This window comes from Balaenoptera acutorostrata, chromosome 3 (assembly GCF_949987535.1).
Source record: "Balaenoptera acutorostrata chromosome 3, mBalAcu1.1, whole genome shotgun sequence".
NCBI lineage: Eukaryota > Metazoa > Chordata > Mammalia > Artiodactyla > Balaenopteridae > Balaenoptera > Balaenoptera acutorostrata.
Window position 1 is genome coordinate 106,474,373 of NC_080066.1, and position 26,418 is coordinate 106,500,790.

General features: G+C 55.6%; 4 protein-coding genes across 10 annotated transcripts in view; 1 reads left to right on the plus strand and 3 right to left on the minus strand.

Moving 5' to 3' along the window:
- Nucleotides 1-2,914, minus strand: part of ZFHX2 (zinc finger homeobox 2) — a 30,381-nt gene extending 27,467 nt beyond the window's left edge. The window contains exon 1 of the mRNA XM_057543782.1: nucleotides 2,410-2,914. The gene's annotated coding sequence lies outside the window, so the exon portion shown is untranslated. The remainder of the gene's footprint in view (nucleotides 1-2,409) is intronic.
- A 2,155-nt stretch (nucleotides 2,915-5,069) lies between these two features.
- Nucleotides 5,070-7,704, plus strand: THTPA (thiamine triphosphatase). Its single transcript, XM_007180589.3, has 3 exons — nucleotides 5,070-5,419; nucleotides 5,793-6,344; nucleotides 7,459-7,704. The coding sequence occupies exons 2-3, from the start codon at nucleotides 5,798-5,800 to the stop codon at nucleotides 7,569-7,571; spliced, it is 660 nt and encodes a 219-aa protein (XP_007180651.1). The 5' UTR covers nucleotides 5,070-5,419; nucleotides 5,793-5,797; the 3' UTR covers nucleotides 7,572-7,704.
- A 762-nt stretch (nucleotides 7,705-8,466) lies between these two features.
- Nucleotides 8,467-17,207, minus strand: AP1G2 (adaptor related protein complex 1 subunit gamma 2). 7 transcript variants are annotated; one of them, XM_057543355.1, is made up of 22 exons: nucleotides 17,107-17,206; nucleotides 16,455-16,665; nucleotides 15,914-16,038; nucleotides 15,629-15,770; nucleotides 15,406-15,502; nucleotides 15,156-15,232; nucleotides 14,942-15,037; nucleotides 14,456-14,536; nucleotides 14,063-14,161; nucleotides 13,832-13,887; nucleotides 13,549-13,662; nucleotides 13,223-13,363; nucleotides 13,084-13,138; nucleotides 12,881-13,003; nucleotides 11,120-11,209; nucleotides 10,903-11,030; nucleotides 10,533-10,637; nucleotides 10,083-10,206; nucleotides 9,865-10,000; nucleotides 9,011-9,174; nucleotides 8,687-8,785; nucleotides 8,467-8,599 (listed from the first exon to the last, which is right to left on the minus strand). In XM_057543355.1, the coding sequence occupies exons 2-22, from the start codon at nucleotides 16,662-16,664 to the stop codon at nucleotides 8,498-8,500; spliced, it is 2,364 nt and encodes a 787-aa protein (XP_057399338.1). In that variant the 5' UTR covers nucleotide 16,665; nucleotides 17,107-17,206; the 3' UTR covers nucleotides 8,467-8,497. The 7 variants fall into 7 exon arrangements, with proteins under 7 accessions (XP_057399338.1, XP_057399339.1, XP_057399340.1 ...); XM_057543356.1 differs by lacking the exon at nucleotides 10,533-10,637 and having other exon boundaries at nucleotides 17,107-17,207; XM_057543357.1 differs by lacking the exons at nucleotides 15,914-16,038; nucleotides 16,455-16,665 and having other exon boundaries at nucleotides 17,107-17,175.
- A 259-nt stretch (nucleotides 17,208-17,466) lies between these two features.
- On the minus strand, nucleotides 17,467-26,019 carry JPH4 (junctophilin 4). Its single transcript, XM_057543362.1, is given in 6 exon segments — nucleotides 17,467-19,108; nucleotides 20,045-20,577; nucleotides 20,934-21,052; nucleotides 24,117-24,888; nucleotides 25,637-26,007; nucleotides 26,009-26,019. Coding segments are annotated over 6 exon segments (1,890 nt in total). The 3' UTR covers nucleotides 17,467-19,024.
- Nucleotides 26,020-26,418: the final 399 nt, after the last annotated feature.

Below are 26,418 nucleotides of genomic sequence, written 5' to 3' on the forward strand. Positions count from 1 at the left end.
CTTATTCTTCCATTCCTCCTTTCCCCCATTTTACCACTGTATTTATTCAGTTCATATTGCTTTTTCTGGTGACCTTCCTCTTGAGAAATAATCTATCCTATCTCTCCCTCTCTCCTTCTGTATCACTATTAATTCATGTTTTATTTCATTCTCCCAATTTTTCATTAATCAATCACCCCTTGGTTCCTCCCCTGCCCCCCATTCCACATATATTTTCATCCCTTCCTTTGCGCGTTCCTCACGTCATGCATTTCTCTACCCCATGCATTTATTGCACCCGGCCTCCCCTTCCTTTCTGTCACTCTATTCACCTCTGAAATATTCCATTTTCTGCCCATATCTACCTCCTCCTTTTACCCTTCAAGCTCCTGAAGTCTGGAAAAACAATAATGGGCTTAAAACAAGGTAAACTCTCCAGACTCTTTATCCACCTTTCCCATTCTTTAGGCTGAATGAACCTGGCCCCTTGCATAAGATATCAATAGCTTCTGTCACACTAATGAAAACTGCCTCGTAAAGAATCATGCTGAATCCAAATATGATAAGCATGAGGACCCAGGAAGAAGATGAATTAGAAAGTAGAGAAAAAGCCACAGATGTCTAGAATGAACTGAAAGATAAGGGACAACCAAGCAGGGTGGAGCTTAGAATCCCAGAGAATGTCCCTTTACAAAATCAAAGTTGACAGTGAATGAACATAATGGCCCTGACTGATGAAGGGGTTATATGCCCCTGGAAGCCCATTAAGTTGATTTCTTGGCCTGTTTATGTGCTTTCACAAACAATACTCCCCAACTCTCCCAGCCCCTTTGCTCTCTGGTACATTTCGCTGCTGCAGTTAAAATGCTGGGTGAGAAGGTAAGGAATACAAGAAACTTAGGGTGACCAAGGAGAAAAGGTAGGAAGAGTGCAGATTATGGGAACAAGGGTGAAGAAGAGGCAAAGGAGATCATGGGAGACAGGGATGGGGAAAAAAGGGGGTGAAACAAAATGGGGAAATGAAATGATATATAATGGTAAAGTGAGGGAAGGGAGGAAAACCAAGTCAGCGAGGAAGAGGTTTGTGGTGGGAAGCTCCTGGAGAGGCAGATGACACACAGGAGACCAGAGGTGAGGTGCTGATGGGGGACACAGGCACATGGCAAAGGGGACAGTCAACAATGCTAGGAAGTTCCAAAGCTCCCTGGGTGAAGATGGAAGAGGAGGCCGTCCTGGCCATGCTGAAAGGGCACTCGAATCCTTGGGGGAGACACATCTGCTCCATCCCTCCACTCTTCCAGGCCTCTGACCAGTGACTACCACAATCATCAGTCATGACTGATAAGTAAACTCCAAAGCAGCCTGAAAAGGCCAGAGATATCCGTTCAGACCCTGAAGGAAAGGGCATGGAGTCCTAGATGGGTAGAACAGTCAGGCAGCCAAGGTGTAACACATAGTGACAGGGACACACAGGGAAAGGATCACCCGGGTAGGAGGTCACATCCGGAGATAGTGACACACAGACAGACTCGGAGATGGATGGGTGGGGAGAATGAATGAGGTGTAGAATGGCAAAATCCAGAGGTAGGGACACATGGACAGAGGTCAGCGGGGCAACAGGAGCAGCAAAACGCGTGGTCGAGTTCTCGTTGATAGGGCTATTCAGAGAGAGGGACAGACAAGAGCAGACGGGGAGTTGGGGGCCAGGAGAGACACACTTCACCTTGAATAGGAGTAGAGGCCTCCCCTCACCTACTACTCGCACCTTTCTAAAACAAAACAAAACAAAACAAGCAACCCCCCCCCCCCAAACCAACAAACAACTCAACTTCTGGCAAAACCTAAGATCGAAGATTAAGGGTATCCACGTCCTCTTCCACCCTCCCAACCCCCAGCGCGCTTGCCCATCCATCTGCCTGCCTGCTAGCCGCCGTTCCTCCCCCATCCTGCGGCCGGCGGGGGGCCACCGAGACCCAGACGCCTCCAGACTGACAGCTCCGATCCCCCGCACTCCCCCGGCCTCCCCTTCCTTCCGGGACCCCCGCTCCCTGCATAGCTCGGCGCGGCCCGTCTAGGCTCTCGTTACCCTCCATCTGTCCGGCTGGCTCCTGGTCCAGCCTCGAAACCTTTCCCTTCCCCGTCTCTACCTCCACCCCGGTATCTCTCTCTTCGCCCCATTCCCGCTCGCAGGCCCTCTCCTTCCCTCGCATACCCCTGTCCCTCCTTCTCCTCAGGCCCTCGGTGTGTCCGTCTGTCCGTCCGGGTCCCCTCCCCCAGTCCCTTCCCGTCCCTTTCCGTGCCCTCCAGCGGCAGTCTCCGAGCGCCTCCTCTCCCCTCCGTCTCAAGCTTCCAAAGAGCAAGGAAGGGAAGAAGAGAGAGGGAGAGGAGAAAAAAAACCAACCCAGCAGCATCGGAAATCGATGCACTTACACCTCAGCTGGAAGCAGGGACGGGAGTCGAACCGCGGCCGCCCAGCAGCGCGAGGCGGGGAGGGGAGGGGGTGGCTCTTGGAAGGGACTTCTCCGATGTGTTGATTCCTTTTTTTCCCCTCCTCCTCCCTCCCTCCAGCGCTCACTCCGGGGCGTCGGGGACGGAGATGGAAAAAATAAATAAATAAATTCACGGCGGTGAGGGAAGTGAAGGAAAATAATCAATGCTATTTGGCTGCGGCTGAAGTGTTTTCCCGGCTTCGTGAGGGGGTTTCCATTGATTCACCCTGGGCACTCGCTCGCTCCCTGCCTCCTCCTCCTCCTCCTCCTCGCCCTCCTCCTCCTTCTCGCCCTCCTCCTCCTCCTCCTCGCCCTCACTCCTCCGCCTCATTCACTGGCTGGAGCCGAGGCGTCCCACACAATGGAATAATCAATACCCAGGAGCCCGGGGCGGCCCCACTGAGCAGGTGCAGCGGCCCGCCCGCCGCGGAGTGTGCCGGGAGTTGTAGTCCGTCCGCCCCCGCCCTGGCCCCCCGGTTCTAGAGCTTGTGTCCGCCTGCTTGGCTGGACTGTGGGCGGGACCCGAGGCCCGAGGCCAGGCGGACAGCGGTCCCGGCCACCTGCTTGACTGTGGCGCCAGGTCCAAGCCGGTGCCTGCAAAGAGGGTAGGCTCCTTTAAACACTTTCCTGTCGTCTCCTCCTCTTCCTTCTGCCTGCAGAAATCGCACACGTGTTTTGTAATTTTGTTTTAAATCAGCTCTAGAGCAAGTCCTGCTTCTGCCAGCTTCCCGGAGCCACTCGAGGCCTATGTCTCTTTTTTCACTTCCTTCTTCTTGCTTTATTAGTTCCTCTCCCTTCCAGTTGGGCACTAGAACCTTATCTTCCACAGCAATTAGTCTTGGTCCCTGGGAGCTTCTGTCTCCTCCACGTGGTCACATAGTCCCCAGAGTTGGGTGGGGGGAGGGGAGGTTCTGGCTCTCCATCCTCATCTTCAGTTTATCAGCTCCCATAAGCTCTCCTATATTCTAATAACAATAGCTGCTAAAATTTATTGAGTGCATAGGGACAGTTCCAAGCACTAAATATATTAACTTATTTAATCCTTACAACTAGTCTCTTGAGGAAACCAGGGCACAAACAAGTTAATTAACTGGCCCAAGGTCACACGGCCAATAAGTGACACCCCCAGCATTCAAATCCTGATAGTCTGACTCCAGACCTCACACTAGCTGCTATAGCCTACTTCTCTTAAAAGAAAAAAATCCTGGAGTTCACAGGAAAAAAGGAAGGAGAAAGAAACTAACATTTTGAATCTCTATTATGTGACAGTTTGTCACCGAATTCCTCACACTAAACTGTGAGGCAGTCCACATTTTACCAAAGAGAAAACAGAGGTTTAGGGAGGTGGAGTTGCTAGCCCAATGCCAAACACCAGTAAAGTGAAGATGGGACTCAACTCCAGGTCTTTCTAGCTTTGGATTCTGGTCTTTCCTTTTCCTTAAACTGCTGCCTTGGCCCTACTGGACTGGACCTTATAACTCACAGAAGAGATTAAGTCTTCTTCCTTTGGGCAACAAAACTGAAAAGCAAAGGACAGATGAAAAGCAGGCCAGTGAAAGGAATTAGGGGCTGGGGTCCCTCCCCTCTCTGCACATTGGTACCTGTCATAGGATATGGCGGGGTATGCCTTAAAGAGATCCCAAGTTCAAGATGCCATGTCTGTAAACCAGTGTCCTCTCCATAGTACCTCCCATGGGTCACGTGTTTCTAGAAACATACTGGGGAGAGGACAGGTATTTAGAACCCAGCACTTCTCACCCATCATAGGAGCAGGCCCAGGAGTTGACAAGAGCCACTGTTCTTCAGCAAGCTACCTTACCCAAAGAATCAGACATACAGTTGATGCCTCCAGCTAATCATAGACCTGGGAGGGAGTAAGGAGAAGGAGCCTTCTCTATTTTGTCTCCCAAAGCAAAGGGCCATTCTCATGTCTTCCTATATTTTAAATGAACATAAGTATTTCTCCTATTCCTGACAAAGCCTGCTCAGGGGCCACTGGACAAACTCCTCAGTCTGACACTCAAAACCTTTTCCAACCTGCCCCTCAAGTGTATTTCTAGATTCACCTCTTTCCTCTTACACACGGGCCAGGTGCTCTCCAGCTTCTGAGCCTTCGCTCATGCTGTTCCTGTCACCATCTTGGTCTCCAACCATTGAAATCCCGTCGTGTCTTTAGGTTTCATCCAAAATATCACTTTCTCCTCTTATAGAAAGTCTCCCATCCACCCTTATCCTGAACATTCATGGGGATGTATTAACTCCCCTTTAAAACTCCAGAGTCCAGAGTAGCTGTACTGGTCTTAGTTATCCTTTTTTTTTTTTTCCCTAGCTCATTCCCATTGGCCTGCATTCAGTGGGACACCATAATAGTCAATAAAATATTTGCTAGACAGCGTCTGAGTGGCTTGTATTCCAGGCCCATCTGCCAAGGGGGTGAGGGGGTTGTAGACAGGACTGGGGCCTCAGCTCCTTTTCCATCCGACTCTCTCAACTTTGGTCGAGTCCCGCTGGCGTTAATCGCAGCTTTCCTGTCACCATAGCGACGGGTGGGGCAAGAAAGCAAAGTCTCCCTTTGGAACTACATCTCCCATCATGCACCCGGGCCCCAGGGTGCCGACTCAGCCGGCGGCCTGAGACCCGGGCCGCCCCTATCCCCGAGAGCCGGCAGGGGTCTGGGAGGAGGAGCAGAGCGCAGGGAGACGGCTTCGCTCTCGGCCCACCGCGGAGGTTGGGGCCCCCCCATAAACTAGCAGGCTTCACGGGCCCCGGCCTGCCCTCGGCATCGCCACAGCGGGCCTAATATGGCGGCTCGTGCCGGGACCTCCCGGGTGTGCAGAGAACCGGGCCGAGGTCCGGGGCCAGGAACTGCTCCCGGCATTCCTCGCGGGCGTGGCGTGGGCTCCCTTCCCCCTTCTCCAGGTCCCGCGAGAGGGAGATCCTGGGGCTTTGAGGTGAGACCTGAGGCTCCGCTGGCCGTTGCTGTGGGGGGATCGGCCGGGGTCGCCCCCGGCAGTGAGCCGCCGTCCTCCCGGGGTAGCATGGTGTCTAGCGGGCGCGTTGAAAGGACACCCGCTACACGGCCTGCTTTCTAGAGAGCCCTTTGGATTGAGGGCATTTTCAGCAGTGGAAGGGGTCTAACTGGAGACTTATCCCTATTGCTGAACCTTAAAACATCAGAGACAGGAAGGGGCCATCCATCACAGAGGCAGGGAGGAAGGGCGCCCAACAGAGAGCCCTGGGACAGTGTGTGCGCCTCCTAAGTTCTTCCGGGGGTAGGGGGGTCTTTGGGGGCTCAGCCAATGTTTGTTGGTTGACTGATTGCAGGTAGCATGGCCCAGGGTCTGATTGAAGTGGAGCGAAAGTTCGTTCCCGGCCCTGGCACAGAGGAGCGGCTGCAGGAATTGGGGGGTACCCTGGAGCGCCGAGTCACTTTCCGAGACAGCTACTATGACACCCCTGAGCTGAGCCTCATGCGGGCTAACTACTGGCTCCGACAGCGAGAGGGCAGTGGATGGGAGCTCAAATGTTCCGGAGCAGCAAGTGTCTCAGGACCCCACACTGAGTACATGGAACTCACAGCTGAGCCTGCAGTTGTGGCCCAGCTCTGTGAGGTGCTGAGGGCTGAAGTCCCGGGAGCTGGAGGCGTGGCTGCTGTGCTGGGCCCTCTAGGGCTGCAGGAAGTAGCTAGTTTTGTGACTAAGCGTAGTGCCTGGAAAGTGGTGCTGCACGGAGCTGATGAAGAGGAGCCGCCGCTCAGGGTAGACCTGGATACAGCTGACTTTGGCTACGCTGTGGGTGAGGTAGAGGCCCTGGTGCAAGAGGAGGCTGAAGTCCCAGCTGCCCTAGAGAAGATCCACAGCCTCAGCAGCATGCTTGGTGAGGGAGACAGGCCTTTCTGTGCTTCCCTTGCACCTCTTCTGGGTGTACCCCCTGGGCCAGTTAGTGGGCAGGGTCTCGAGGCTATTTCTGTAAGGGGAATTATTTTAGCAATTTTCTAGAGGACCCAGTTTGCTTAGGGCTCTATCAAATCCGGTTTCCTCTTTTGCAATAGTTGTCTAACCTGGATTGAATCCTTCCATGTGTGTCTAATCCATCCCAGTCATTGTCTCATGTAGTTCTTATACCTCTAGTCACTCCAGGTGTCCTTCAGTTCCATTTGTCAGTTCGCCTCTTCAATCTTTCCATCCATCTTTCCTTCCCCTCCTCTCATTTTTACAACTAAATCCTCATTTAATTTGTCCTATTAGGCTTGAGTAAAAGGCAAGAACGTTGTGCCTATGTGACAGACAGCGGGGCAAACGTTAGCAGATTAGTTTTTCTGTTCCCAGGCTTAGCTCCCTTGTACACAGTTCATCCACAGGAGTATAGGGTTGTGCATGCCATCGGGTCTTACAGCCCTGGAATGCTGCTCTTGCCTCCCCAGCAAAGCCACAGCGAGTTTCCTGCTATCTGCCCAGCATGCTGCCAGGCACTAACAATCAGACACTGGCTTATTGTGACTCCACACCACACAGGCTAGAATTCCCCGCGAATCCCACCCCATGGCTGTAGCTGCTTCTCTTCTTTCTACATCCCTTGGTTTCTCTCTCTGTGTGCATCTCTGCGTGTGCTTCATTACCAAGCTAATGAGCTTTGGCCTGCCTGGATAGGCTTTAATCTTGATCGGGGGCGGGGGCAGGAGCAGTAATTGAAATGAGTCACTATTGAGGCACCCTCTGTCTTCATGGCGCCTGAGTGCCTTTCACCACTTCTTGCTGGAGGAGAGGCTCATGCTTGGCTTCCCAGGCCCACTCCTGCCTCAAGTGGCCCTCTTAGGCCCCGCTTCCCTAGGCTAATCAGGGAGTGGGCTGGTGAGTTAGAGAAGCTGGTTGGATGGCGTTTGGAATCCCAGTGCGGCCTTGGAAACAACTTTGGGATCCAGCTGCGTGGGCAGGGAAAGTCAAAGCATTTTCGGCTCTGTCTGGTTCTCTGCTCATTCTTTTGCCTGTAGGTGTGCTGGCGCAGGAGACGGCACCTGCCAAGCTGATTGTGTACCTACAGCGCTTCCGGCCTCAGGACTATCAGCGCCTGCTAGAAGTGTACAGCTCCAAAGAGAAGCCTTAGGGGACTGGAAGATCCAGACGTGACACTGGGCTAGGGTGTCACTTGCCCGATGGGGAAGAAAGCTCTGGGTCGAATGAGGTTCATTCCTGGGCTCACTGTGCCTCTTCCTCTCTGGCTTCCCTTCCCACAGTGACTCCTCTCTCTCCAGCTCCGCCTGTTCCTTCACCCTACCCTCAGCCATCCTTCCCGGAGCCCTCCCTGGCTGCCCCCTCCCCCTCCCCCGTCAGATGCGATCTGTGGGCCGCCCCTCTCCCCTGGCCGCTAAGCAGCCTCCATTGATTTCCGCTCGTGTTTATAGGATTTCCACTTAGCCGTGATCAGTAGTTAAGCACAGGAAAATCCCTTGCCACCCTCCCTCCCTTGGTCGATGCCATTGATTCTGCCAGCGGCTCCTAAACCGCCTTACAGCTGAGTTAGAGATGAGGGGAGGCAGCAGGGATTTCCCTGCCCTGGGGTATGGGGAATAGCAGAAGGTTGGGGAAATGGGTGGGAATCCCTGTTAGAAATCTAGAAATTCTGGTTCGATGTTGCCCCTGTGCCCTGCTCTGGCCCAGAGGGTAGAGTGCCTCCTGTGGAAGTTTAGGGGCACATGTGCCCCCCAACCTGGAAAGGGGTAGAAAGAAAACCTTCCTTTGTTGAAACCAGTTCCAAAGGCTTAGGGCAAGATACCTACTTCCTGTGTAAGAAGGCTCTTCCCTGGCTGTTATTCACATACGTTTTCTACCTCAAATATGGCTTCCCCCTCAGGCTTTATTGGGCTTTCACTACTTGTGGGGTTGGGGGCAGCCCCCCCACCCCAGTTTCTGCAGTGGCAAATACAGGACCAGAGTGCCACCTGCTGGTTGTCCTCAGATATGGGCTCCAAGTAGCTGGGGCCCCTGGGTTTGGGGACCCAGGAGGATTTCAGGCTGTGAGTGGAGGCCGAGTTACTGCCAGGTCTCCACAGGCAAGTTGTTCACCTCAAAGATTTCCTGCACCGACTGGCCAAAGTGGTTGTAGGTGAGGCGCAGCTTCAGCCGCAAGGGGGCCTAGGAACACGAGAGCAGAGACCAGGGTAAGCGCCAGTGACTCCTCCCTTCACTGGGTCTTAGCCTCGAGGGGCTCCTGGAGCTCACCTTCTTAGGATTGAGGATTCTGAGGAGCTGGGTCGTCGGAAGGCCACCCTGAGCTGGAACTGTGTCCCCACTGGGAGCCTGTAGCTGCAGCTGGAAACTCTGAACACGGGAGGTTGGATGGAGCACACCGCAGGGCAGCTGGCTGGGCTCAGGTAACCCCTCCACACCCAATAGTTTTAAACCCTCTTCCCATGACTCCCCAAGTGCCTGACTCTGCAAGTCACTCCCTTCTCATCTCATCCTCTCCCCCACCCACCTCCTCTACTTAGTGGCCTTTTCTCCTAGAGTACCGAGGCCACCTCTGAATCCCAGTCTTCTACAAACCTTGGGCACAGCGGCCTGGCAGATGAAGTGGGTGACATCACCCCCTGAGGTGTTGGTGGCAGTGACAGTGATTAACAGCAAAGTACGGGTTCCAGGGGGTCGAACGAAAGAAAGATTCAGCTGTAGTCCTTCACGCTCAAACACTTTGAGATTTGGGATGGGAGCTACAGCAGGGAGAAAGAAGTGGCTCAGTGTATGGGCTGAAGATAATAGCTCACTCATTCAATAAAAATTAAACGAGCACCCATTGGGTGCAGGGCACTGCTCAAGATGCTAGTGACAGAGTGGATAAGATGCAGCCTCTGATGGAGCTTACAGCCTAGTCGGGGGAGAGAAACAATAAACAAGAAAGATAATCACAGACTGTAGTTGGTGCTCTGAAGGAAACAAACTATGCCAGGATAAGTGCGGGGAACTAACTTAAATAGGAGAGGTAGGGGAAGGCATCTGACAGTTTAGCTGAGGCCTTAAGATTGAGAATGAGCCAGTCATTTTGATGTGCTGGGGAAAGGACATTCCATGTGAAAAGAATATGAATGCCAAGGGCTTGAGGTGAGAGGGCCTGAGGAGCTGAGAAGGGGGGCCGGTGGAGCGGGTAGTGGGAAAGCATGTGAGGTGGGCGGGGAGGAAGCAGGGCCCGCAGGCCAGGGTAAGAAGTCTGGAACAAAGGGAAGATACTGGAGGGTGTCCAGGAGGAGACTGGCATGATGTAATGAAGCCTTTTACTAAGATGGGGATGTGATGGGGGTACACAGCAGGGAAGAGGGTATCAACCTCAGTCCTTGGCTTAGAAGGGGAAGCAGCCTATTTCCACCGCCCCTTCTTTAAGACATCTCCCCTTTGCTGAGGCTTACCAGGGGGTGGGGGAGCACAGGGAAGATTGAGGAGGTGTATCAAAGCGCCTCCTGGGGTGGGATCCAGAGGGGGAGGGTGCTGGGCATCCCCAGAAGGGCCATCCAGGAGATCTAACAGATCCAAGAGCTTTGAGGCCTGGGGGAGAGGGCAGAAGGGTCAGGGCTGGGTATGGAAGCTGGACCATGCTCTTCCCCCATGGGGCTCCCGGCCTCTTCACCTGGGGTTCTGTGGGGACAGGGGCTGCTTCCGAAAGCTGGGCTGTTTCTTTGCTTTCCTTTGCTTCCTCATCAGCCTGAGAGCCACCTCGCTCCACAAGAGGTATCTTTTCCAGGATGGCAGCCCTGAGAGGATGGAATGCAGGTGTATCCCTTTGGGTAGACCCTGGGCTTTGCACAACAGGCACGTGGGAGGAGGGGTAAGAACATGGGGAGTCCTGGGCACATGGTGGGTCAGAAGTGCCCCTCTGATTTCCTAAGACAGCACAGTCTTGCTGGCCTTCAGATGAACAAGGATGGTGGGAAGCCCACTTAGCTTCAATGAACTGTGAGTAGGAGGCTCTGACTGGAGGAGGAAGGACACAGGTGAGGATGAGACCCCTGCACCCAGAAAGGGACAATGGGGAGCGGGCCAGGGGTTGGTTCCCGCGCTGCGGCAGAGTGGCGCGCACCTCATGTGGTCGTACTTTCGGAAGAGGGTGTTATACTCCACCGCCCGCTGCTGCAACTCCACGTCCAGGCAGCTCCCGTAGACAGACACAACCTGGCGGATGCGGCTGGGCCGCAGGGTGGTGCGTTGAGTGGGAAGGGTCGTCTGCCGTGCCCTTCACCTCCAGGATGCAGCAAGGAAGGAAGAGGCCCCACAGACTACAGAGATACCCATGATTCTTGGCTCAAAAAGAAGAAGCTAAGGACGGAGGAGTGGAGATCGGGGTGTGGGCCTGGACAGAAACTCAGAAACTGGGGGGCACAGTGAAGGGACATTTCTCACTGGAGGCACCGAGAAGAGGCTCTGTGGGAGGAGCTGGGACCCACTCTTACTTGTTGTCCCCACGGAGCCGGGTGCTGAGCTTCATGAGGGCTGTGAGGGCATATCCTCGGGTGGCCGGCAGGGACATATGGGACTGCAGCACCCTTTCCAGCAGTGCCAACACCTCCTCTTCCTCCACCTTCCAGGGGGACACAGGGAGTGACCCTGGGGCCAGCCCTGCCTCCCCTGATATGTCCCTCCTCAGTGTATCCCCAACGCAGGACCCACCTGCAGGGGCTCAGTTTCCTCACAGCTCCCTTCCAGCAGGAGGTCCCCATATTCCCCGATGCACCAGGCTGCCACCTGCACCAGCGGTTGCTGCGTGGGATGAGAAACATGATGGGCCTGTGTCTATGTCCCCTCCTCCCTTCCAGACCCCGTGACATCCTTTAGGCAGTGCAGAGATGGTGGAGTTTGGAGGGGTGGGGAAAGGGAGGGGCCTCAGCACTGGGAGCAGTTATGAGCAGTTTTGTTAATTTGCTCCCAGCTCTGTCCTGGCTCCTGGGCTTCCTCTGCCCTCTGGTGGCCAAGTTTCAGAACTACATGGCCTAGGATGGACCTACAGATTATGGTACTAAGTAAGCCAGACATAGAAAGACAAATATTGTATGATATCACTTGTATGTGGAATCTAAAAAGTAATAAAAATGAATCTATATACAAAACAGAAACAGACTCACAGACATAGAAAACAAACTTATGAAAAAAAAAAAAAAGAAAACAAACTTATGGTTACCAAAGGGGAAGGGGGAGGGGGAAGGATAAATAAGGAGTATGGGATTAACAGATACAAACTACTATATGTAAAATAAATAAGCAAGGATTTACTGTATAAATAAGCAAGGATTTACTGTATAGCACAGGAAACTATATTCAATATCTTGTAATAACTTATAATGGAAAGTAATCTTAAAATATGTATGTATAACTGAATCACTTTGTTGTGCACCTAAAACTAACACAATATTGTAAATCAACTATATTTCAATTAAAAAAATATCCTAGAATAAAATTCAGAAAGTAATGCCAAAACAAAAACAAAAACAAACCTACATGGCCTAACCACAAGGGGTGCAGCAAGGATGGGGAGAAGTGAGGGGGGGTCCTCCCTTGAGGAAAGGGCGGGTGGTTTCTGCCTAGCCTACTAAAGTAATACGGAAAGGGGGCTATAGATATTGGTTGCCATCTGTGATTTCACTCAGCATTCAAGGTAATAATAAAACCGGGGACTTCCCTGGTGGCGCAGTGGTTAAGAATCCGCATGCCAATGCAGGGGACACGGGTTCGAGCCCTGGCCCAGGAAGATCCCACATGCCGCGGAGCAACTAAGCCCATGCGCCACAACTACTGAGCCTGCACTCCAGAGCCCATGAGCCACAACTACTGAGCCCGCGTGCCACAACTACGGAAGCCTGTGCGCCCTAGAGCCCTGCTCCGCAACAAGAGAAGCCACCACAATGAGAAGCCGCGCACCACAATGAAGAGTAGCCCCCTCTCGCTGCAACTAGAGAGAAAGCCCATGCGCAGCAACAAAGACCCAATGCAGCCAAAAAAAAAAAAAAAAACCTATCAGGGACTTCCCTGGCAGTCCAGTGGTTAAGATGCCACACTTCCAATGTAGGGGGCACGGGTTCGATCCCTGGTTGGGGAACTAAGATCCCACATAAAAAAAAGCAAAACCTAACACATGCAGAAAGAGCTTTTATCTATCTCATTTGATCAAGGCATCTCCGGGAGATAGGCAGGGTAGAATGCTGAGTAGACCTAGCATGAAGGTAAATGAGTCATCTGTGGTTGCACAGACAGTAGGTGTCAGAGCCAGGACAGAAGTCCAGGTGTTCTAACTACAAACAGGGCTGTGTCTTTGAGTGTCTCCTCTGCTAGGTAGAGAGCTGTGACCCTGAGGGAAAAACAGTTGGGAATCAGGTGTACGGAGCAGGTGGCCCAGGAAGGGCTGGGCAGCCCCAGGCCTGGTGGTGGGAGCAGTACCTGGGAGATGTCCTCAGCCAGGGCGCTGTAGAGACGGCGCACAGAGTAGGCATGGAGCTCCTGGGCACCCCCAATCAGCTGGGTCAGGTTGGCCACTGCGTCATCACGCACATGCGTGCCTGCCTGGAGGGGTGAATGTGGCTAAGTCAGTGTGGTGAACCCTGCACGCTCCCGCCCAGCTCTCAGTCCAGCACCTGCCTCACCGTCATCAGCACACGTAGGGTGGTGTCTATGTGCCACCGCTTGGTTGGGGCAAACCTAGGGGACATATGGCTCTTCAGTCCTGGTGCTGACGGTCCCTGGATTCCAACCTCTCTGCCTCCTGGGCACCCATCCCCTCACCTCTCTGCTGCCAGCAGGATGCCTGAGGCACAGTCGGCCTGTAGATCAGGGGGGCAGGACTCCAGAAAACCCTGCAGCTCCTGTGTCATGGCTCGCACGTTGGAGCTATTCACCAGAGCCAGGCTCAGTTCCAGGGCCCGCCTGGCAGGAGAGATGTGTGTTTATACAAGGTAACCCAGGTCACCCTATGACATGCCTCAGGCCCCCCCTTCCCCAGGCACCTGTCTCCTCAGTCCCCTTTCTCCAGCTGCTCTGAGCTGGCCTGGGTCTTGGCCACCAGGCGCTGGGCCTTCTGCCCTGCCCTCTCGTTCCTCTGTCCTGCTCACCGGCTGAGGGAGCCATCAGGTTCCCGCAGACATTCCACCACGGTGGGCCGGTGCCGCTGCACAGCGCTGTGATCAGACTGCACCAGCCTCAGCAAGGACGTCAGAGCTACGTACCTGGCCAGAGCAGGAGAGGCCCTGTCATGCCATGGCCGTCAGCCCTCCCCACCCTGTCCTGCCCTGGGTATAGGAATGAGAGGCTGGTGAATCCGGAGACTCTGGAAGAAGGAGGGCAGAGGACCCAGGGCTCAGTGACACAGCCCAGCCAGACACCTGGGCCTATTACCTAATGTTCCTGTCACTGTTGAGCAGGAAGCGGCCAAGAATGTTGACAGCTAGAACCTACGGAGGCAGAGGTTGGGGGCGGTCAGGGAAGGAGCAACCTGCTCATTCAGGAGTGGGGACTGCGTGGCACAGGGTGACCCGGGTGGGGAGGAGAAACCAGTGAACAGGACCTTTCTGCCTGGCTGGGGCGGGTGGGAGGGGCCCCAGGGGGGAGGGGCATACGGGAGGGTACCCGCAGGCCCGCTGCAGAGCGGATGTCCATGATGGTGAGCACCGTCTCAAACAGGACCGCGTTGCCCGCATTTCGGCTGGTGTCTGTGTTCGTGGCTACCTGCGTGGATGCGAGAGAAGATGCATCTCTAAGGGGCTCCGTCCTCTCCTCAGGTCTCTGAAAGGTCTCCATCATATCATCCCTCAAACAGCTAACAAGGTTCCCTGAGCTCCCGCTATGTGCCAGGGGCTACTGCACTGAGACAGACTGTGTCCCTGTCCTCAGGGAGATCACGGTCCAGAGGGAAATGGAGACGTTATCATATGGCCACCGCATGGTGAGTGGTCATGTGAGGGATGCGCAGCGCCAGTGGGATCACAGAGCAACACACTTAACCGGCAACCCTACCCCCACCTGGGCCAGCAAGTCATTCATGGTCTCACTGCTCTCCTCGTGGTTCCGGCCCAGAATCCGAAGCAGACGAAGTATCTGGACCTGAAATTGGGGTAAAGGTTGGGGGTTGGTTCTTAGGGGAAGGAGTCGTGGGGCTGAGGAGAAAAGTCCAGCACGGAGGAGAGCGTTGTGAGGGGTCTGGCTGGTTCCTGAGAACCTCCCTGGCCCTCCCCCCCACCTCCACTGGTCCCTTGGGCCCCGGGAGGGGTTCAGCGGTGTGTGATGCCAGGGGATTTGAGGACAGGCTTTTTAAACATACTGTTACCAAACTGGATTTTCTGGCCTTCAGGCATCCCCCTCCCCACACTGGTCCTGGGAGAACCTGGTGCCTGCCACCCTCCCGCCCAAGACACTGACTGAGCCCAAGTGTTCTCTGGGAAGTGACCACTGGCCATGGGCTTACTAAGCTTTTTGTTCTAGGGATATAGCAGGGAAGGGTCAGCCCACCTGCAGGAAGGGGTCGCTGACTCCAGATATGCTGTGTTCTGTGGAGTATCCCGTCGTCACCAGAGTCCGGAGGATGTGCACCAGCTGGGGCACCATCTGGAGGGAGGGCACGGCCTGGTCTGAGCATTCTTCCTAATCCTCTCGATCTTCAGCCCCATTCCAACCCTACTGCCCTTTTCTTCCTGGCCCGGGGCCCGCCCCTTCGCCAGCCCACCTTTCGAAAGTGCTTGAGGGCCGCAGGGCTTCGTTCGCAGAGTTCCGTGATCAGCATGATGGTGCCCAGCAGGACGCCTGGGTCAGGGTGGGGGAAGTGAGTGGTGGGCCGGGGCACAGGGGAGTCTACTGCGTGTGTGTGTTTGTGTGCACGTGCTACCCTTCTCCTAGGAGCTGCTGTTCCCATCCCGCGTCTCCCTTCTGTCCACAGCCAGAGCTGAGGCAGGGGACGAGGAGCCCCATGGCCTTACCGTGGTGGTGTTCGTGAAGCAGTTGGGCACAGGGTGGGAGGAAGATGTTGGAGAGCTCAGGGACCTTCCGGATCATGTGCACTGCAGTCAGAACAGCCTGCAGAGGTCAGGGGTCTCAGAGGGGGCAGGGGTCTGCCAGGATGGACCGCCCCCCACACCTCTGCCACATGGCAGACAGGGGACAGTTTCTGGAGGTGCAAGTGCCTAGAACCTGCCATCTCACCTTCTTGCGCACATAGGCGCTAGGCTGCAGGAGTAGTTTCTCCACCTCAGTGGCCAAGTCCCGGCACATCTCAGCAGAGCCCGTGGCACTCAGAGTGCACAGGGCCAGGCCTTGTACAGCCTGAATCCCTTGGCTCAGGTCACTGCGGAGTTTTGGGAGGACGGTCAGTCAAGCCTCTGAAAAATCCAGCCCTTCCCAGTACCTACATCAGGCAACCCCCTGGGATTTCCCAGTTCCCCACTCTCCCATCTCCCTGATTCCAAGTGCTTCCCAGAACTCTCTCACTTCTTGATGCTGTTGGTAATGAGCAGGTGGGCATCTTGCCTCTCATCCAGTAGAAGCATGGCCCCCAGGTAGCCCACCCTCTTGTCTGTGAACCTGGGGGAGGCGATCAGTTTCAGGCACTCCATCTACAGGGAAGGGGGCAGACCAGGAAGGGGCAGGGGTGAAACCAGAGGCACTAATGTCCCTTTTCCATCTTCCTCCTTTACACCAGATTAACCTGTGAGGGCAGCATATTCCATGACCCTCCCTTCAACAAGAAGAGAGGTTTAGGAGATTTAGTTAGTGGGTAGTTTCAAGGAAACAGGAGGATGGGAAGAGACGAGAAGGTGCCCTGAATGGCGCTGGCCAGAGAATGAAGGGTTCAGCCCAGCTGATGACCAGTTGGGGTTATACTGCGGAAGGAGGTCTGCGGTGCATGCTGTGAGGGCTCAGAAGCTTTGTAGAATAAAGAAATCGGGGCACAAATAGGTGAGGGGGTCCGAGACAGTACTCCACTAGCTTCTCTCATCAAACTTAGAAGGGAGGCGTCCCTGCCCAGTACCTGTCCAAAGTGGGCGGGGTAGCCTAACATGTGGACGTAGAGCAGTTTGGCCAGCTGGCGGTGCCTGTGCAGAGGGTCCCCATCGCGGAAGGAGGCCCGGATGTGGGCGCACTCCTTTTGGATCACCTCCCGCTCCTGGGCCTGGGTCTTGGCCTCACGAATCTCCTGGATTAGATCCTGAAGCTTCAGCGAGGACGAGGACGCCACCATCCTGGGGGGCAAAGCCCGGGAGCGGAGAGGGCTTTAACCCTCTGGCTGGAAGCGTCTGGCCTTTCTGCACAGGCTTGCCCTGTACCAAGTTCCTGAGGGCTTGGGTCCCACCGCTACCCTAAAACTGAGCCCTTTCCCCACGCGGGTCCCCAAGTTCCGCCCCCTCCTCACCGCAGGAGGAGACCTCCACTACGCATGCGTCCCCGCCCCACTCCACGCCCGTTGCTACCGAGCATGCGCCGGAACCCCGCCTATTTCCCCCCCCCCCCCGCCCCCCCGCCCCACCTCTTTTCCCCGAGTCTACACCTGGTTTCCCATCTCTAGGTCAGCCGTTCCCTTCCTTCTAGAGCCCAGCGCTGTTTCTTCCTCGGCAACCGCCGTTCACTTCTCAGGCGGCCTCAGCTTCCCCACACCAGGACGCCACCCCTAACACCAGCCTCACCTGGCTTCAGTCTCAACTCCGCTCCTCTCCCCCCAGCGCTTCCTGGTACCAGCCCCGGCGAGCGTTGGAACTTGGTCTGGTCCTTCCCTCTCCCCGCCCCCATCACGGGACCCCGCCCCTCCTGGGCGAACCAGCAGAGCAGTCTTGAATCCTCTAGCTCAGGCCTTCCTGGTTTGGAGTTGAGGGGAAAGAACTCTAAACTATTTAGGGCCGGCGAGACTGTAATAATAAGCCTGGGGGTCCCCAAGAGGGCTCCTTTACCCGGAGAGCCTCTGAGAGCTTGGTTTGAAGCCATCACACCCAAAGGAGAGGACAATTTCCCCCCCCTTTTTTTGAACTTTTTTATTAATATATTTTTTTTTTGTTAAATTTCTTTGTATTTTTTTTTTTCCTGCAAGACTTGGTGTTGGTGGCACTGTTGTAGTTTAACTTCAATCCCAAATTCCATGAAATACAAATTAGAAGTAAAGGTTGAGAGGGGAGGAAGAGGGAGGCAGGCCAAGGAGTAAACAGTTTGACTAGAAAAAAAGAAGAGTTTGTGTGTGGTGGGCATTCCCAGGCAAGGCCATTCCTTGAGGGAGGGGGTTGGCAGGCAGCTTGCCTCTGCCTCATGCAGGGGAGGGAGGAAAGATCCTCTGGGGACCCTACAGTACCCTCTTCCTAGGGCTTCCTGCCCCAAGGGGAAAAGCTAGTACCAGGGATCAGCTACAACCTCAAACAGGGCTCTCCACCCACCTCTCACCCGGGTTTGACTCTCACCTCTGCTGTGCCTGGAAAGTGTGTGAGAGACTGGCTTCCTTTGATCCCCTCCTTCTGTTGGTTTCCCATTTCACAAGATTCTGATATGATGGGGGAAGAGATATAACCCACATAGGGACTACTAAACAGCTTCTGCTGCCCTGTGAGTTCTTATTAGCTTGTCTGGTTTGTTCTCCAGAAATGCCTTCCCAGCCACTACTGCCCGAGTTGCGGAGTGGGGTCCTTGCTCAGGTGCCTCTAACCCTCTGCAGTAGAAATGTCTCCTTCAGGTCCCGTAGAAATTTAATCAAAGGCCACACGTGAGTCCAGACCAACCAAACAAACTTTTAGGGGGGGAGAGAGAAAGGTGGGAGAGGGTGGGCTTGGCCGCATAGGACATTTTCTTTCCTTTACACGTTGCTCTTGACATGGCATGCCACCCTAGGGGGTTGGATGAGGGGGCTGGCTGTTGAGGAAAGAAAGAGGGAGAAGATGCTGGGGAGCCATTCTACTTTTCATTCCCCTCATCTCCTTCCGGGAAGGATGGAGCTCGGCAAGAACCCAGCTCCGTGCTTGGAGGTGAGGTAGGATCCTCCAAGGTCAGAGATGGAGGCTGCACCCCCTCCAGCTTTATCACTAGGCCTCAGAGGGACGCCAGGCCCTTTGGGTCAGGGAGTCACAGCAGCATGGCCAGTGCCTCGCCCAGGATACAGTCTTCTTCCGTATAGAGTATACCCCTTCTCCATTTCCTCCTTCCTTTCTGCTCAGCTTCTGGGAGACTCCTCAGGACACCAAACCCCAACCCTCATCCAAGTTCAGGTCTAAAGAAAAGGCAGGGAGGGTGTGGGGCAATGGTCTGACTTAGAATTGTGTGTCTCAGAGAAGAGAGCGACTCTGAGCGAGAAAAGCCCTTCATATGTAAACAATCTAGAGAGAGAGAGAAGGGGTGGGTGGGGAAGGGAGTGAGGAAGACAGAGACAGAGCCAGAAGGAATGAATCTGAAAGGAGAGAGGGAAAGAAAAAAACAAGAGAGAAAACCAGAGGGGGACAGAAAAGAAAGGGAAGGGAGAAGAGAAAGAAAGATAGGAGAAAAAACAACCAGGAGGAAGAAAAGAGAAAAAGGCAGGTCAGAGGAGTGAAGAGGCAGCAACCAAAGCCAGAACTAGGCCAGGCAGGAGCCTCAGGTGAGGAGCTGGGAGAACAGGAATGCCAGGCTGAGGTCCAGAAGGGCCACGGCTCCCACCACCAACGGGTTGGCAGCTCCCTAGAGAGATGGGGGAAAATGCAGTCTCAGTGCCTGAGGACCGGGTCCAGCGACGGGTCCCACCTTCCTGCCCTGGCTGAGGTGGCAAAGCAGAAGAGTCCCAGGCACCTCTCCTCAGAGGCCAGAGCAGGGAAATCTCCAACCTTTGCTTTGGATTGCAAAACATTCCTCTGCTCCCAGGCAGGGCCCCACCTTCCCTCTGGCTCCCTCAAGTCAGCCCATCCTCCCTCCTCCTTCCACTCCCCTCCCAGCAGCACGTGGCCCAGGCAGAAGGTGCCTGGCCTTAGTATCAGACTTTGGCAGCAGCAGCCTTTACTGCAGTGAAGCAGAGAGGGGATGAAGGGGTGAGGATGTGGTTGCTAGGAAACAAGAGAAGGCCTGGAGTCCAATCAGAGTGGAGGGTACTGGGGAAACTCCACCCCTCCCAGTTTTCTGCCTTCTTCCCTATTTCTCTTCTTCCCAGGAGAGGGAGGGAGAGTCAGGGTAGGGAGGGAACAAGCTTTTCCTTTTTTATTTCTGGGCACCAAAGAGAGAAAGTGTGGAGGTGGGGGTGGGGGTGGAGTAGGAAACCAGGAGCCGGAAATGATATGAAAGGAGAGCAGGCAAAGATGTTCTGGCTGTACTGTTAATTATTCGTAACCTTGGTGAGTTACTGTAAGTGCTCTGGGCTTCAGTCCTCCCATGTGTCAAATGAGGGAGTTGGACGTGAAGGTCTCTAAGGTCCCTCCCAGCTTGCAAATTCTCTATTTTTTTGAGGTGGGATATAGTCCAAGACTGGGCAGGCAAAAAGGAAGCTAAGTGCAAATCAAAGCCCCTCAGGGGATCAGAGAGAGGTCTGGAAAGGATGAGAGGCCAGGCTTTGAGGAGAAGCGGGACCAGGAAGGATGGGAGACTCAGAGGGCACAGGGTGGGGGGGGGGCGGGGGGGGCCTCTCACCGGCTGGGCGGGCCTCTCGGACGCAGCAGCCTCCTCAGCCTCTTCCATCAGGCACCCGGCTTCAGGACTCCTCGAGGACAGGCCCCTCAGGACTGGCAAGGCTGTGGGCTCCGGCTCCGAGCGCCCTGGGGTCCTCATCTGGAGCAAGGGCTCTTCATCCTCCCCTTCCTCCTCTCGAAGACTTCCGGAACTGTCGCTGCAGCCTCCGAGGAGTGGGGAGCCATCTCTGGGCTCTGGCCCCTGCAGCCCAGCCTCATCCTCTGCCTCATAGCCAGCTAGTTCTTCTGCCTGCTCACCCGGGCCCCCCCACTCCTCAGGCCAAGCTTTGGGGCTGGAGAAGGGACCTCGGTCCCCTCCAGAAGGCAGTGGGCTCCGGCAGGCAGTGGGTCGCCAGGGTTGGCGGGAGGAGGCAGGGCTGCTGGGCAGTTCAGGGGAGCCCTCTGAGGGGGTCAGTCCATTCTCGTATACCCCAGGGCTGTCCTCATCCAAGGGCTCTGTGTCAGAACCTTCTGAGTCCTGCCTGGGTCTGCGGCCTGGGGCAGGGATAGCTGAGAATCAGAGGGGCCGAACTGGCCTTGGTTTGCAGAAGCTACAGCTTTATCCCCCTGCCTGGGTGCCTCCCAGGACTCTGGTACCCCCAGGTTTACAGCCTCTCATCGCCAGACCCCAATCCCCTAGTCCTTATGACCCTATTTCATAAATTCCTACTTCGTTCCTCAAACAACTGGGCCTGGTCCCCACCCTCTCTCCCCTTAGATCCTCATACCCTGGCTTTTCCCACCCCAGTCCCCTGCAGGGATTCCCTTCCCCTTTCTCCATGCCCAGGCCCCCCAGCTCCCCAGGAAGCCACCCCCTCCCCCGGCCCCGCCCCAGGCTGCCCACGCCTCACCTGGGGCCTCCAACATGGGCTGCAGGTCCTGGGCTATCAGTTTGGCCATTCGAGCTGCCTCCACAGCCTTCTCGGCGACGCTGCTGGCTGCCACTGCCTTTAGAAGAGCGTCTGCTGCCCTATCGGGTTCCAGGGACACTGTCTTAACAGACCTACTCCAGTCCCTTGGCCCAGGTCCCCACTGCATCACATCCCCCAGATCTGAGCTCACCTCTGGACTCCTCACCCTTGCTCACTCTGCCAGCTGCTCCCCTTCCCCGGCCTGGCAGGGCAGCCGGCCTTTGGTTTCCTCCCTTAGATCTGGGCCACGCTTGCTGTTATCACACCTTCCTGCTCCTCTCTCACTCCCTCCACTATTCCATCCAGTAGTAACACTTCCCTTCCTCCAGCTGCAGGGCCAGGCCCTCCCCACTGCCCTCAACTCTGTTATTCCATTCCTGTCCTGCTCCCTCCCAGTGACAAATGAGGCCTCACTCTCTTAGCACATCTCTCTGCGGCTGCACCTGCTTGGTGCTCACAAGCTATGCCTCTTTGCTGTGTTGCTACCTCTTGTTATGAGAATTTTACATCTTGTTTTCTTCAGCCACTTCTGTTATCACATCGTTCTCCCTGCCCCCATCACTGCCACTGCCCGCCCCCCCCCCTCATTTCCTCATTTCTGAGCTCTGGAACTGGAGTAAGGGTGGGTCTCCCCTTTCTGCTACTATCTAGTCCCTCTCCCTGCTAACGTGCATGCTTTCTCACCATTGTGATTACACCTTCTAAGAGGTGAGCTCTTAATCTCCCTTCCACAACTCCCCTTCAACCCTGCTCTGCTCCTTAGTTACAGGTAACCTTGAAGCATTATCAATCCTTTCCCCTCTGTTTTTTCTCAGTTCTCCATCTGATGTCAGATGTTTCCTCAATTTTCCCTTCCCTTTTACCTTCTGCTGTTAATCATAGATGCCTTGTAATTATTATTATTATTTAACATCTTTATTGGAGTATAATTGCTTTACAGTGGTGTGTTATTTTCTGCTGTATCACAAAGTGAATCAGTTATACGTATACATATCCCCATATCCCCTCCCTCTTGTGTCTCCCTCCCACCCTCCCTATCCCACCCTGATGCCTTGTAATTATTAAATTAGTTCTGTCATCTTGACTGAAGGTGGGGCGTAAAGGATCAGAGGTAGAAGTAATCAGATATACTTGCCATGGGCTTGAATGCATCAAGACCCATGACTCCCTCTGGCCCTGGGCCTGTTTTATCTGGCCTAAGAAAGCAGTCTGGGTATGGGGGTAGGGAGAAGGGTCATGGTGTCCCCTGTCATCTTAGGTCTACTTCCTCTCTATATACCTTGGGAGGTATGGTCAGCCTCCTCCCCTCAAACCTGGTGGGTCAAGACCTTTAGAACCTGCTTGGAGGGATCTCAGATAACCCTGCTCTTCTGTCTTAGGACTTTCAGGATCTATATGCCTAGCCCTGTCCTGAAACTGAGCTGGTCTCAGAGTTTAAGGCAGGGGATGAGGATCACAGTTTTGGGTTGCATTGAGTTCTGTTGGCAGCCAAGAAACTGCAACATTGACAAGGTCCTGTATTTTTGACTTTGGAGGGTATGGTTGATCAAATCCTAGCCAGTAGACCCAGTCAGTGCTCAGGCATCAGGCCAGGCTCAGGCTACCTGGCAGAGGCACCTGCTGCTGGGGCTCTGCTGTTTCCATGGCAACCAGCAGCCAATCAGGTTTGCCAGGCCTGTTGCTGGGGAGACCAACCAGCCTCCTCCCACTGCCTGATCTTTCTGGCTACTGAGATCAGTTTTTCCTGCACATGCCCACTCCCCATCCAGCCTGAAGTGCTCCCTGGTGCTCTGCCCTTCCCCTTCCCTGGCTTAAGGCCCTGGACTCTAACCATCCAGACACTCGGATGTATCTACAGATTGACATTCTCTGGTTCAGGCATCTACTCTGGATATGACCTGTTCACTCACATACACACACACACACACACACCCCCTTGTCACCCATTTTACAAATTCACTGAAGCATATTTGGACATATCTTGACTTTTCATCCTCTGAAACACTCTCAAATTCAAACAAGATCCTTCAACTGTGCCCTCCCCTTTAAAGAAAAACCAATATCTAAAAATTCCTATGTGTAAATTGTATAAATCAGGGGCTTATGAACTCCTTACAAATAGATTTTTGGCTTTCTTTAGTCACAAGCCATATGCAGCTATTAGGCACTTAAAATGTGGCTAGTCCAAATTGAATGATGTACTCTAAGTGCAAAATACATATCAGATTTCAAAGACTTAAGAAAAATGGGGGGGGGGATGTAAAATCTCTCCTTAATTATTTCATATTGATTTTAGGTTGAAATGATAATATTTTGGATATATTGGTTTAAATAAAAATATATTATTTAAATTCATTTCATCTGTTTCTTCATATTTTTTTCATACAGCTACTAGAAGATTCAAAATTATGTACTAGACTTACATTATATTCCTACTGGACTGCACTGCTTTAGATAATGAGGTTCCTGATGCATGAAATGTAATCTGATTTGCAGAAAGAAAATTTCATTTATAGGCAAGTCTCCTTGCCTTCAACCTTTATCCGTTGGGTTAAGGGAGGCAGAGGAGACAAAGCTGAGAGGGACTATCTTTTCAGGTGGAGAGATCAGCTGTACAAACTAGACCTTCCCAAGGCCTAAGGCTGAAATGATAGCAGACTGTGGGCTGGCTTGGATGTGGTTACGAATGTACACTCCCTGTCTCTCTGCCGGGGGCTGCTGCTCCCAGCAGCAGAGTCCTGGAGGCCGGATCAGCTACAAGAAGAGGAAGACTAGGGACATGGCTGAGTTCCAAGAGGTTTCCTGGGCCGGCACAAGGCAGCGCTCATTGCTACTCCCACACACAACGACACACATCCCCACAAAAGACACTGAGACACGCTTACAGTCTAACAGGGCTTTCCTCAAATACCCAGCCACCCACAGTTACACCCACGTCCACCTGTGGCCTCCGATATAAACACCTCAAATACCCAGGGCTACAAATGCCTGGCCCTAGGCCTGCTCTTCCCCACCGGGCCCTAGACCTTGCGTCTTGGTCCTCCTTTAGGCACCGCCCCCTTCCTTATCCCTAGAGTACCTTCTCCCCTTAACCCCGCTACGGCCTCTGCACCGGGTGCCCACCTGGCAGCGGCGATCTCCTGGAGCTGGCGGGCAGTGCTCACGGCTCGACGGGCGCCCTCGACGGCCCTATCCACCTTCTCCTTGACTTTGCCCCGCCGAAGGGCCAGAGGAAGAAGGCTGCGCACGCGCCCCCCGTGCACCAGCCGGTTGCGCTTGTACTTGCCCTCCTCGCGGGAGCCGTCGGGGCGGGTGGTGCGCCCGTAGCCGTGCCGCCGGTTGCCCAGCCACTCGCCCTCGTAGCGCAGCCCGTTGGAACGCTGGCTCACGCCGTAGCCGCTGCGCCGATCGGCGCGCCATTCGCCCGCATACACCTCAGTGGCCGAGCCCTCGATGAGGGCGGGCGGCGCCGGGGCCGGGGGCCCGCTGGCCTCGGAGCCCGGGGGTCCCGTGCTGCCCACCTCGCTGCTCACCTCGCTGCGCAGGGAGCCCCTCTTGCTGCCCAAGGAGCTTCGGCGCCCGCCCGCCCGAAGCCCGCTGAGCAGCAGCGAGCGGCGGAAGAACCCGCCGGCCGCGGGGGTGCGCTTTCGGCAGGCCGCGCCGTCAGCATCCCCAGGCCCGGCCAGCACGAAGCCTCCCCGGGAGCCGGAGGCCGGGCTGCCTCCTTCGTCGCCGGGCAGGGGCAGGGGCGGGGGCGGCGTCGGGGGGTCGCTGTGGCCCGAGTCCAGGGAGGTGCGGCGGGGCGAGCGCAGCAGCGCCGCCTGATGGTAGGGCACACTCTGGCGCACCCCGTAGCCGTGGCGCTTCCCAGCCTGCCACTGGCCCTGGTAGGTGCCTGCGCGGGGCGGGGTAGGAGGGGGAGAAAGAGTCAGGACCCGCCGTTCCTTGCCACCCCCAGCCCCATGAGCCCCTGGAAGCCTGAGTCGGGTGGGAGAGGTGGGGGCAACTGGCGTGGAGGTCGGGGAAGGGCACTAGGAGCCGGGGACAGGCCAGGTGGGGTCGGAAGGTGTGGAAGAACAGAGGGAAGACAGGCAGGTAGTGGGAGATCCGTGGATTAGGGCCGTGCAGGTAGACAGGGGAAAGGGGGAGGGACAGACAGGCTGGGGTGTGTGAAGGACAGACAGTCCAGAGGGTGTGAGGGACAGGTTGACGGGGGTGTATAGATGGCATATGACAAGCAAAGAGAACTGTCAGGGGCTGACTGAGGAAATGTGAGGGGACAGGCAGAGCAGAGGTGTTAGGGACAGGCAGGTGGAGAGGGGAGGTGTGGGACAGGTAGACAGGGGGTGTGTGAGGGTTAGGTAGATGCGGGGTGTGAGGCTCAGGCAGACAGGGAAGGGGTGAGGGCAGGCAGATTGGGGAGAGGGAAAATCAGGCAGGGGACAGACAAATGAGGAAGGCGTGTGTGATGATGGGAGGAGAGGGCAGAAAGATGGGCGCAGGGGCGCATATTGATGCGGAAGGCGTGTAGGATAACAGCGGGGCACCGGGGGTTGTATGGCTGGGGAAGGCATACGCAGGGCAGGCCAGCGGGGAGGCGCACGCGGACGAGCAGACAGACAGTAGTGGGCAGGGCCCCGCACCTCCGTCGGAGTAGGTCTCGGTGCCGTAGCCGTCCTGGAAGCCGTCCTTCCAGAGCCCGGCGTAGCGCAGGCCGGACACGCTCTCCCACACACCGCTGCGCCCCTTCAGCCCGCCCAGCCACTCGCCGCGGTACGTCCAGCGGCTCTTGCGCTCCACGCCCAGCCCTTCGCGCTTGCCCTGCTGCCAGTGGCCCTGGTAGCTGTGTCCGCCGGGCCCCGTGAAGACGCCCAGTGACTCGAAGCCCTGCGCCCAGCAGCCGCTGTACTCGCCCTGGGCGCCGGGCCCCGTGCACACGCCGTAGCCATGTGCCCGCCCCGCCTCCCAGCCCCCCACGTAGCAGCCCCCGTCGTCAAAGTCGAACTTGCCCCCGGGGGACATGCATGTAGTTGGCGCGGCCTCAGCCCCCCGGTGGCTCAGCGCATCCTGGGGCTGGAGAAGCCGGCTGGGGGCCTGGGAGCCGGGCGAGGCCTGGGGGCGGGGGCAGTTAGACCGGGGCCAGGCGGGGGGCGCCCAGCGCGGGCAGGCAGGGCCGGACCCTCATCCTGAGTGGCTGCGGAGAAAGAGGGGGGAAGTGGCGAGCGAGGCCCCTCCTCTTTGCCCGTCGCTCCCTGGCCCAGTGGCTCCGGAGCCTCAGCACCGCCCCCCAACCCCCCACCTTTCAGCAGCATCTTCCAGCAGCTCCTAAGCTTTGGAGGCACGGGGCTCCCCCATCCCTCCGTTCTTGTAGAGGGCCCCTCCCAGGGCTTGGGGTCCTAACCCCAAGCAGGAGTGCCACTTCTCC

Coding starts and splice junctions, on each gene's coding strand:
- THTPA (XM_007180589.3), top strand. CDS start 5,798: ATGGCCCAGGGTCTGATTGAAGTGGAGCGAAAGTTCGTTCCCGGCCCT. Junction 6,345..7,458: donor CAGCCTCAGCAGCATGCTTG/GTGAGGGAGACA, acceptor TTTTGCCTGTAG/GTGTGCTGGCGCAGGAGACG.
- AP1G2 (XM_057543355.1), bottom strand. CDS start 16,664: ATGGTGGCGTCCTCGTCCTCGCTGAAGCTTCAGGATCTAATCCAGGAG. Junction 14,162..14,455: donor TGAATGACTTGCTGGCCCAG/GTGGGGGTAGGG, acceptor GCATCCACGCAG/GTAGCCACGAACACAGACAC. Junction 13,663..13,831: donor AACAGTGACAGGAACATTAG/GTAATAGGCCCA, acceptor TGCTCTGGCCAG/GTACGTAGCTCTGACGTCCT.